The following is a 12,255-nucleotide window of genomic DNA, read 5'->3' on the forward strand; positions in this document are numbered from 1 at the left end:
GAATCATTTCATGGAGATTTCTGAGTAGATTGTTGTGGGTTTCAGTGATTGGTACTGATATAGCTACTGACTGAGTTTATTTGTGGTGCCACTAAGCATTTTCTTAGTATCTTGAACGTGCAATACCATAATAGAAATGTTTCTCATCTCAACATATTATTTTGTACTCAAGTTTGCAGAGATTGTGTCTATGTTAACCAGATTCTTCAACAGTTTTGTATATCTAAGTAGTTATAAATGATTGTTTTTTTTCTTATATAAAATAAAAAACTATTTCTTACATTGTTTTTCCTCTGTCCGTTTTTGTTTCCATAGTTTTAATGATATTTAGTTTTAATGATATGTTTGCAAACAGACTGTATATGTTGTTCATATTTTTAGCACAGTACGCCCTTTTTTTGAATGAATTTAAAATTCTATTGAAAATCATATCCAATATAGTTATAGTAATATTTCCAAAAAATGGCTTTAAAGCAGTGGTTCGATATTTAAGGCCCCTGAGCTGAGATATATTTATTATGAGCTGAGATGTATTTATTAAATCTGACACAAAATGAGAGTAATCATATTTAACTAATTGAAATTTATTTTCATTTTAGGCATTTTAAGAGCTGTATGTTTGCCGATTTAAAAACAAGTAGTTATTGGAGAAAAGGGTGAGTTGTAATTTCAGTTCTCAATTTTTAAAATCTAAATTAAAAAAAACAATTACATCTCTGTCTGCTCCTTTAGAAGCTTGCTGCACTTTTTCCAAACGGTTAAACAACATTTCTTTTTTGGGTCCACTTTTAAAACGTTTTACATTTTGAATTGTATTTGTGCGTTTGCAGATAGTTTGTATATTTTTCAATAGAATATGAAATTATTATTTTTATTATTATTTCCTGTTCGATAAGCAGACACCACAGCAGGCAAATTATGTGGAAAATTGAAGCAGCCACGAAGGAAATGGTGCGACTATTGAAATCAATGCAAATTTAGTGTGGCTTAACCCTTGCGTAAATGATTCTACTGTATGTGCTAATGCTGTAGAGGAAAGCTAGGGTAGTTGTTTTGAGTGAGATGTAGTGTGTGAATCTTACAAGTCAAAAACTTCATGCAGTGTTGTGTATAGATATTATTTAAAGCTCTAGTAGTTCATTATGATCCATACTGCTGAAATCAATTGGGCAAAAGGTCACACTTTGCTTGTTTGCATTATCACTTGTTTGATTCATCATTTCACATTACATTTTATATATATCAACTGTACCAATAAAAAAAAAAATTAATATCCTCAGTCAGTCTCCTACTTAAATATATCTTCAGTGGATTAGAGACCATTTTTGTGAGGCGCAAAAATGCATTATTTATAACACATTCTCCACAAACACTTTCCCATCATTCCCTAATTTTTCATGTATAAGAACAGCTTGTGTGACACGAAGCGTTTCGGTGCAAAACAATTATTGCTTCTCTATGCAAATGAACTTGATCTCTGGTTATAAAATTACTTTCCCGTGTAGGAGGGGGTACGGCAACATTTTTATTTTCATGAATTGCATTACATTACAATCTCAGAAGAAAATGATTGTGTTTATGTAATAAAAAAAAAAAATCAAATAACAAAAAATGTCATCATCCATTTAACCTCATTAACATGATATAACTGTAAATCCTACTAAATAATAAATAATGGCTTAATATCTACAGTATTATCTACACTTAAAGTAACTAACATTGTAGCGTAAAGAAAAGATGCATATACATTATAACAAACTATAAGATGAGACTTTCAGGTGGCTTTTTTGTCCAAGTAGCAATAGAGGTACATAGACACCCCCATCGCTGCCACCTAGAAAACAAAACACATTGTTAGTTGTATGTGGTGGCAATTAATGTGTCATATGTTGGAAATGTCTAATAGGCACAAATGCATTTGAATGCATTTGGAAGCAATGAAGATGATGATAAGCATTTCAACAGCTTGTGCTGGATATGCAAATTGGTAAATCGCCCTGTACATCAAACTAGCCTTAACCAGTCATGATAAAGGCTACAGTCAAATGCTGAGAGTTGCTCAACTGCCTGCATACACCCAGTACACTTCCTCCAAAACATTTTTGCTATTAGAACATGATGGATGTGTTGTGTTTACCTCAATGGCAGTGACTCCAGCAGCTATTCCTCCCACAATTTTGACGTTCCTCTGGATGTTCTTTACAATTTGTTTGTAACAGCCCTGGGAAGAGAAACCAATACCAGATGAAAGGGCCCAAATCATATAAGCACATCTCTGTAATACACAGGGTGTAGGAGTGATCTGAAAAGTGGGTGGGGTCGTACTTATATACCTTATCAGCGTGGCTCATGAATATTAATTAGATTACGTATCATTCGCTTAGTGAGGCTAGGAAAAATGGTGAAGTGGACACTAATCATAGTTGATCAATGCATTATTTTCGTCTTTTGGTTGAATTTGGACGGCATGCTCCTACTTTTAACATTTCAACCATATATTTCTATAACAGAACTAAAATGTGCAATAAACATTAATTTAATTACATTAGATGTAACATTCAACCCTAATCAACATAACCGATAAGAAAAACTAAGAAACAGTGATTTTAAAGACATTTTAAAGCTTTTGCTAGCTTTTACAGTGTTATTATATAGAAGTGTGAAAGCTCTGTATGTTACTCACCACCACATTACTGAAATCTGCATTGTCGTCGTCACAGGAAGAGCTCAAGACCTGCACAACAGGTAGGAGGGTAAAGGTCCCCATTCTGCTTATAGTAGTAGGATTCAGAGAAGTCTGTGTAGTTGCTGAAGCCGCAGCACTGCAGCTGTTACCCAAAGGAAAGCAAGAACAGTCAGTTGCATATAGTATTTTCATAAATACTGCTTTGTAGAGCTAACACATCTACTTATGATATGCAGCACGAGTATTGATCTGTAGAGCTCTTGAAGGGTTTTCATTAGCCTGTCAAACTCTTGGCGGTGTGTTTAGTAAGTTCATTTTCACGTTTACTGTCAACCACTCTGCACTGATTTTAAAGGCACTTTTGGCCAGGAAATTTGACGTGATGGATTAATTCTGTTTGACCTGTATTGAAAAGCCTGAGGCACAGATCAATACTCATGTATGCATGTATTCGGCTGGCCGTGGCTTACAGTTGTCATGGTCGAGTTCCACAAGTCTGTGAAGATTTTATCTTTCCCATACTGCACCTTCAGTCCAGGCGTGGCCCACGTTTTTAGAATGATCTCAGTCTTTTAAAAAAAAACAACAACACAGATACAGATAAACAGGGACAGATGTGAATCCAGAGAGTAGCAGATACACATCTTCCACAAGCATACACTTTTAAAGCAGACCGCTTGTGTCTGTAACGTTAAAGCATTGTACACATGCTATCTACTAGGACACAATTTTATTTTATTTTAATTTAAATAAATACACATACAGTATACTAATTATTTAGTATAAAACTGAATGTTTGATATATGGAAAATATGGAAAGTGTTGCTTGCATTTTAAATATCTTTCGCTCTCTTCTTACTTTCTTCCTTGTTATTTGGAATTTGATTAATAAGCCCAGATGAGTTTTAGGCACATAAGGACTGTTGCTAAGTGTGTGTGTGTGTGTGTGTGTGTGTGTGTGTGTGTACTGGGGAAGGTGGGGTCAGCAAGAGTGGTCTTCGGCACAGCATGCCCGTGGGGATGTGCAGACAAAACACAATTAAAAGTGCTCCCCCTCCCATCTATGAAGCAGTGGAAGCTACACAGATCAGTAGAGTTATTACGCGCAAGCTAATCCATCAATGTCTGGAGGAATTCCCTCACAATCTAGACAGGACAAAGCGCTGGAAAGCAAGGAAGGGATTGCTAATTGCTGATCTGAGACCAGTGTGTAAGACATTTACAAACATCAACTGCAACATACGAGTGCAAGTTCCATTTGCTTTTACTTATCATAATAACTATCTTTAATTTAAAGAGTGGAAATGTTATTGCCAAACGACACCACATCAACAAAATGGAATCGAGATGTTCTTGAAATGGGAGTGATTACATTTTGGATCACACAGTAAACAGCTGTGGCCAATTGAACATTAAAAAAGCAATCTCCGCCACGATTTGGCTTATTCTGTAACAATTTTACATATTAATGTAAACATGTAATGGTATTCGAATTCATACTGTGTGATTGTTATGACTTTGTGAAGCTCATTTCTTATCAAAAATACAACAGGGCAGCTGCTCATATAGACTTGCGCATGAATTATTAAAACACCAATTTCTTCTGTCAGGATAATAAATAAATGAATGGATAAAAGTGTGATGGTGACAAACAGCACATTAAATGGGTATTTGCATGCTTAATGTTCCTCTGAACGATTCAGTCGATCTATAATTCACAGGAATGTCCTGCACTTTTCCTTTCTGGTGATTCCCTAGCAGCATTAACTGCTCGGGCTTGTTGATGAAGTACTGCGTTTCATCCAGATAGCTATATAAATGATGTTTCATGAACAAACTGATTCTACGCTTGCATAAATACCTAGAAGACCATTTGAAATCGAAATGGAGTAGAACCGCAATTACCAAACACCACAAATAGACAGTGTGGTTCAAAAGCATGAGCTTTATATATTTTTTTTTTCATTGCAAAAATGATAGCGTAACAATAAGTGAAAGTGGTTAATGTCAATTTGCTCAACTAATTAGGGATATTATATGTTAAGTAAAGTTTAAATAATGCATTGTTTTTTTGTTTCTTACATATTTTAACATTTATTTATTAAAAAACATATGGCTTGACTATTTTTCAGATCTTTATGGTATTGTGTGTGTGTGTGGGGAGTGTATATATATATATATATATATATATATATATATATATATATATATATATATTTTTTTTTTTTTATTTACATAATATGTTTGTGTTTTGTGTTTATTTTTATTATACATATATACATACACAAACATGTATCTATTTCAGAAAAAATGTTTTTATATTGTATATATTGTGTATATTTATCTATAATCGAATAATATGAATATAAATATAGACATAAATACATGTAAATATTCTCAAAATATATACACACTTATATTGATGCATTTTATCAAAATTAATTGTTTGACAGCACTAATATATATCTATATCTATATCTCTCTCTCTCTCTCTCTCTCTGTATATATATATATATATATATATATATATATATATATATATATATATATATATATATATATATGCATTTTCTAATGTGGGGTTATCTATTGATATGCATTAAATGAGATTGCTGTCTGTTAAATGGAATTCAATTTTTAATTTGCCCTAAAAGGCCTTTTGTGTTTTTAATTAAATGGCATTATTCTCTTAACATACCCTCCATAACTCATTGAAAGTTGTTGTAATTATTATACATTTCACTAAATGGGTGAAGCTCTGTATGTAAATCGCCTGTTTTGCATATAAAATGCCTAAACGTCAATATTGTAGTGCGATAAATTGCTCAAAGTGAGAGTGCTGGCATAGCGCCTGAGGCAATCTGGGAGTTATTAAGTGGCTGAATGTGCTGGAGCCATTTCAAACCCCCTAATTTAATGATGGCCAGAGAATGATGGGAATTTACATGCAGCTAAAATGAAAAGAGAGACAAAGAGTGTGTGGGGGGGGGATGGGGAGGATTGGCAGAGAGGTCAGTGGTTTAGAGCGAGACTCACGTATGAGGAATAGACCAGGGTTACTATTGCGGCTGCTGTCTCAGCAATGCAAATGATCAGGATGATGGAGAAGAACTGATAGCACAGAGAAAAACAAAGAGAGCGAACATATTAGCGCTGTTATTCATATTGCACTGGATATTATGTAAGAAAATGAATGAGATTTACCGTTATAAGAAGGCATTTGCTCTCTTTCTGAGCTCCACAGCACCCCAGCAGTCCAAGCAGTGTCATAACTGCTCCAATAGTGATGCAGAAGATTCCTACATTGACATGACTCTTGAAATCATCGGTAAAGGGTGGCAAAACTTTCATAAAGGAATCTTCGTCCACTGTCACCCATATCCCTGCGGCCGCCAAACACACGCCCGCCAGCTGTTAACAACATTTTGCACATTTAACTTCCACAAATACACCATTGCATATACTAATGCCTAGATACAAATAATATTAGTTCCCCTGGCATCTGTGACTAAACACCAATGAGGTGAGCAAGGCCCCCTTCACAAAAATTCGACATTTCCAAATTTCCCCCCAATAACTGATATTACTGTTGCTTCTCTGCAGCAGTCTACCACTGTCTGTGTTGTAACATCTGTCTTAATAGACTAACTGCACAAAATAAAGCGGCAAACCCGAAAAAGTCATGGTTTACAGCAACTTTAGAACATCTTAGGTGAGTTGTTAGGCATAGGCAGAATGCTTTTGACTATAACTGGCAAAGTTTTAGAAATCAAACACACAGCAACATTGTTTAATAATAACAAATTACCCTTCCGCCAAAGCAACGTTCCAGTAATGTTTAGCAGGCTGCCAAACAATACACCAACTATACAGTAGCAAATTATTAGCCTGCTGATGTAAAAAAATCGACCTATTTTTACTATTTACTATTTTACTATTTCAACCAACCCCAATTACTTTATTTATTTACAGTATATTTAATTACTTTATTTACAGTATTTATTTATTTATGCATGTACGCAATAAATTAAAAGAAATACGTTATAGTATTAGCTATGCTTTATACTTTCACTGTTTTTCTTTTTTCTTTTTCATTATTTCTTTACTGCGCGGTGTGAAACTCACAAAAGACAAAGTCTGTTTTAACCAGACCCCTTTCTGATGCTCCTCGCTGCAAATCATGTGATGAGAAATCTAAACAGATCCTCTCAATAAATTTAAAAGAAAAATCCTGAATGAACAAAAAATGCTCTAAATAAATGAATTAAGTGCATTAGGAGAAATGTTTGCAGATAGACTGTATCAAGGTCAGTAATGTGACCAGCTGCTGTAAGTTAGTCTTTTGTATCTCTCAAAACAAACGGTAGTCTGATACGGTGTGACATAGCGCTAAACACAGATTAGCACTCATATTTTAGTTCAAGAAACAACATCATACCTCTTGCTCAGGTTACTTTGCTGTAAGCTCCTGTTCGTATAAAAGCATTATGACCACAGGCGTGTATCAGTTGTAGCCATGTGTATTTGGCTCCTTTATCTTAGGCATTTTCCCATGACCTTTTATTCTCACCATTACGCTGTACGATAAGAGGCCCTGCATGGATTTCCCATTATTGCCAGAATGTGCCTGAGTTATGTGTGTTCTTCCATAGAGGTAGGTCATTCAACAATGGCAATGGCTCAATAGAAAACTAAAGGGTGCCCTTAATGGCCACAAGCCTGCAGGATTAGGTGCTCGACTGCTCATTTATGTCACTTCCAGGAGTCTTCGCTGACAATAGGTCTGACACATAACCATGGCATGGGTTTCCTGGAGTAATGATGGACACACAGTGTTGTAATCGTTATGTGTCTTCTGATGTATCAAGATCCAACGGTTGGCTTATTTAACTGTGGGACTAGGAAGAGGTTTACTCAGTGCAATTCCATGCAGTGTCTCCAAGCAGAATGATACGCATTCCGTCGGATATCAAAAGGTCTAAGCTCCAGAACACATTTGCTGGTGGTTTGGGTTAATGAATGGGTTGGTGTCAGCATGTTAATTCACAGTTGGCGCCATAACCATCTCTGAAACCTGATATGTTCTGTCAGGCACAATCACGCCTGTCAGGACGACTCATATCCAGCTCAGCTGGCTGACAGCTGAACATGAAATGCTCAATACTCCTTCCCGTCAATGCTTATTTTTTCCATGTGAGAATAATTTTCATTTGATCATTGCCCGTTTGGCCTCATGGCGCTTCGGGAATTGTCTGAATGTTTTAGCAGTTTAACTGTCATCTTTCTAATCAAATGGAATGTGAAGGGCATATTACCTTCAACTACTTTTCTTCAAAAATCCTTCCCTTCCTGCCATAATTATTACTGCTTCTTTAAAGAAAACAATGCTTTGATGAAATGCCACCATGCCACTAATGTTGGAAATGGTGTGCCAGAGAAAGATGCTTCTAGATACATTACATGGACATCAAATTTTGCGCAAGGGTAAACTATAAGATACGCTGTACGGAAGTGGAATGAAACCGATTTGACTTGGAGAGATGGATTTCCATGGTATTACATGGTGAATTATGGAGACCGCTAAGCTGGAGGATCTAAATGAAAAAAGCATGTTGAGGGCTGTCTTGATAAATGTAAGTATAGAAATGTGTACAATTTATGGAACAAAATAAATGTGTAGAGTATACAGATATAAGAGTTTTTCAACTGAGTGTGATCTTGCTTTGTTGGAGATTCTTGGCTCACAGTCTTGGCTAACACCCAAATATTTAACCCTACAATAGGAATCCAATCCAGTTACATGGAAATCTATTTGTGTAACATTTAGGGAGGCATTTGCACTTGGTTAGTTTATGCACTGTTATTGATATTGTAGTCAAATGTTAATGTGCAAAAAACCCCCCAGACATCTAATGTTGCTAACCTTCACCAATAATGCTTAAACATTTTCCACGTTTTGACAATAATTGCTCATTCACATCAAGAACTAGCTATAAAGATAACTATAACAATAACTATTTTAGCATCCACGCTAACACGCACCACCGCAGTTATATCGTCGCATCGATTTTCAGCTATTTAAAATTGTACGCTTGCTGACTTGATGCAGAGGAAAAACCGTGGATCCTACACTAAATAACTGAACTACACACTATTAGACTTTCATGTGATTCTGAACACAAGAAAGGAGGAGGAGCAAGAGAGATTAAGTCAAAATGTGTTCCATAATAGGTTCAAAATATTAAACATTTGATATCCTCAGCAATGATTATACACTACCTGATATTCTGCTAAATTCTGTCAACTTAAATCTCTAAACTGGCTCTTGACTCATCTGTAAATCAGTGCAAAATCTGGGTAGGTGTCATTCCTAAGTGCATTATTAACATTATAGTTATCATATTTAGTCTAAATATGCTCCATAATCAGATACATTTAAATAAAGCAAGTTTATAATATTTGAAGAAGACGTAAACATAAAGAAAAATCTAATTCGTTTATCTTTTGTTGACCTAGCATTGCTCTCGAATCATGTCAGACTTAAGACTGAATGACAGACTGATTGGTTTATCCTGAGATTTTGACAAAAAGCACTTTTCTATAAATTTATCGTTTTTTGCTTTTAATGTAATCTTTGCAGAAAACCTTGACCTTGTATTCTGTATAACCTATGTAATGCCAGTTTTGTCCTCTACCGACCTTGACAGGTATTAAGACTGATAGGTCAGTTGTAGTTCAGATGAATAGAAACCGTTCACCAAATAGAAATTAATAGTATACTGCTCCAGCAATGCTTTGAATGAAATATTGTACACTTTCATGTACACTCTCTTTTGTTTCTGTGTCTACAGCCTAAAAAATATCCTGTCCCACAATGCAACCCAGCATACCCATCATTTCAGGCATTTGCAGGCTTTAGCACTCAAACAAAAGTGAGTGTGAACAATAATGAGATGAGAATTGCTGCATGTGAGCAAGTGCGACTGGCTTACTCACATTCACACTTTGACTGCGATTATCAAGACTTCACCGTGGAGCAATGAAGCATTTTCTAATGGTTTCGTGTTATCGGTTTGCATTAGTTGAATTTATGTGTGTACTGTGTGCGTTCGTTGTAAAGAGGAGAGGATAAATTATTTGTTGCTCATTCAGAGGCAGGCTGAATCTATTTCATTCTTTACACCCCACATAAAAGTCTCAGTCAATAAATAAAGAAATGCAATTATTCTTCTAAGCAGCCCTCTCCCTGCACTCAAATGTATACATTTAATGAGGAAAAAAAAGCTTACTTACAAAGATAAGCAAGTTGAACACAACCATCACAACTTTGACAAATGTGAAGCAGCCCATTTTTAATCTGCAATGAAGCAATAAACATAAATCAGAGCTGCGTTTGATATTTTAATTCGCATGACATACACACACTTCCCAATACATCACGTGCTGACTCCTTTCCACTTAAATCCATTCAAAGCAAAAATGTTTTTGATTCTGTAAATGCTACTCACCTGGTTTGATCGAGAGTCTAGTGATAGATGAAAACAAAGTTGAGCGAGGATTAGACAGAGAGGGTAAAGAAAGAGAACGAGAGGGAAAGAAAGTGGCAAGAGGTGTGCACAGGTGAGATGGGTGTGGTTTGTATATAAAGTAACTGGTTAGAATGGCTTTAATGTGGTTTGTGTGTCACATGACTAGTGGTTTCAACCTCTGGTTTTCATACTAATTGTATGGTACAAAATCTCCTTCACACATACTGGACAATTTACTTGCTTATGCAATTATGGCAATGGTTTGAAATGTACTTATGATACCAGTTTACAAAAACAATACATTAAATAGATTTTTATGGATTTTTTTTTTTTAATTGGGTCAAGGAGAAAGAAGGACATAAAATATCTCTATGCTGTCTTTAAGGATGACTTTGATCAATACCTATCAGGTGTTGTACATGTTTCTTACTTTCCTTTGTGTCCTTTTCTGTGTGGTTTCCTTTGTTCTTTTGTACCGAAGCTAATATTCCTGGCAGTAGAGGGCAGTATTGCAGTGTTCTTAGCTTCCACGGCGTTACTGCTTCACCATTGTGGTATCTTAGATACTTGGAGATGATTGATGGTCCCTTAGTGGAAGGAAATGTCTTTCTTTGTCCAGTTTTATCCACGGAAAAACAAAACAAAGAGATATAAAATCCCCACAGCAAAGGTTTTTGAAGATAATCACAGCTTTCTGAAACCAGTGCTGGAACAATCTTTTATTTTTCATCAAATAAAAGTAAATAATAATAGTAATAATGACCGATATGTTACTATAGCGATTACTATTATGATTGTTCCATTTTATTACTCACAAATTTGCCTCGTGCACATCTTTCACAACTCTCTCTAACTCTATCCTTCTTTCTTGCACCTTCTCTCATCCTCATTTCTACCAATTCCCCTTCCGTTCTTCATGGCCAGCATTATTTGACATTCCTCACACATCTAAAACTGGGCCCTGCAGGCAAGAAAATCACATAAAGAAAAAAAAAATTGACAAATTGCCTGGTGCCACCTTGCCAGAGTTAAACACATATCAGCAGCAGTCCTTTCGTAATATCACTTTAATGGTCCTATTGTGAGTTATGACAATCTTGCCAATCCCATCATTAACCCACCCAGTCCTTAATCTCACCGAGAAGAGCACCTGTCAGGCATCATTAGGAATTAAAGCAGTTAATAACCTCCACACATACTCCTGTGTTTGGGGAGGGGGGGGACAAAAAAATATTAGGTGGACACTTTTTCATCATAAGTAAGGCAAGCGATAGAAAATTCAGCTATATCGGTGGAGCCAGTAAAACATGGACAGCTGTAATGAGGTTGGCTAGATTAAGTATTATCTGTTCCCTCCAGGGCAGGAACTCAGGTGATGCATGGTTGGTTTCTCACCGTTGCTCCCATGATCCAAAGGGGCATTCCGTCATTAAGAATCTCCTCCCAGGACAGGACCCTTGTCATAGGCTGGCCAATGATACGACCCACGAACCTGCAAAACAAGCAGCTCCGCTCTAATGAGGAAGTATGCGACCACGACAAAAGAGCTGCACCGTAATGGCTCTGTAAGAGAATCTCAGGATCATTTTATTTGATTAGACAAAGCTAAGATTTATTATATCATTAACAATGAAAACACTGCGATTCCGGTCTTCCGAAACAAATCCTTTGTCAAGTTCACCATCTGGAGAAAACAAATACCTCTAAAAAAAAAAAAGCGAATGCGAATAGTCATAGGGGAAAAAACGCATCAGGCATTCCTATTACTTTATTAAGACCACAAGAGAACCCACCCTGACAGCAGTCAGTATAATCACATTGTAAACACAGCCTGTAAATCCCTGCGTGAGACTTTCCTTTTCATCATAGTGAGGGATTACGAAATGCGCAGAGCAGCAAACAGAGGCAGTAGTGACTGTGCCTAAACACAGAGACTCCCCTGTGACCTCTATTGTCTCCCCTAGTATTAATTTATCACAGAAAGCCATAAGCAAATGCATATTAATTCAAGCTGGCCCATCATGCCATAGGCGACTAGGC

The 12,255-nt window shown here is 36.1% G+C and overlaps 1 protein-coding gene across 1 annotated transcript; it reads right to left on the reverse strand.

Moving 5' to 3' along the window:
- Positions 1 to 1,682: 1,682 nt before the first annotated feature.
- Positions 1,683 to 10,481, reverse strand: LOC122347279 (tetraspanin-1-like). Its single transcript, XM_043242475.1, has 8 exons — positions 10,195 to 10,481; positions 9,980 to 10,043; positions 5,891 to 6,097; positions 5,723 to 5,797; positions 3,157 to 3,255; positions 2,739 to 2,828; positions 2,138 to 2,221; positions 1,683 to 1,834 (listed from the first exon to the last, which is right to left on the reverse strand). The coding sequence occupies exons 2-8, from the start codon at positions 10,034 to 10,036 to the stop codon at positions 1,775 to 1,777; spliced, it is 672 nt and encodes a 223-aa protein (XP_043098410.1). The 5' UTR covers positions 10,037 to 10,043; positions 10,195 to 10,481; the 3' UTR covers positions 1,683 to 1,774.
- Positions 10,482 to 12,255: the final 1,774 nt, after the last annotated feature.

The sequence above is a fragment of the Puntigrus tetrazona genome, chromosome 6, assembly GCF_018831695.1.
Source record: "Puntigrus tetrazona isolate hp1 chromosome 6, ASM1883169v1, whole genome shotgun sequence".
NCBI classification, from domain to species: domain Eukaryota; kingdom Metazoa; phylum Chordata; class Actinopteri; order Cypriniformes; family Cyprinidae; genus Puntigrus; species Puntigrus tetrazona.

Excerpts from the sequence above, each read along its gene's own strand:
- LOC122347279 (XM_043242475.1), bottom strand. The coding sequence starts at position 10,036 with ATGGGCTGCTTCACATTTGTCAAAGTTGTGATGGTTGTGTTCAACTTG. Across the intron at positions 2,829-3,156 it reads GGAACTCGACCATGACAACT|CTGCAGTGCTGCGGCTTCAG; the intron begins GTAAGCCACGGC and ends TTTGGGTAACAG. Across the intron at positions 1,835-2,137 it reads CTGGAGTCACTGCCATTGAG|GTGGCAGCGATGGGGGTGTC; the intron begins GTAAACACAACA and ends TTTGTTTTCTAG.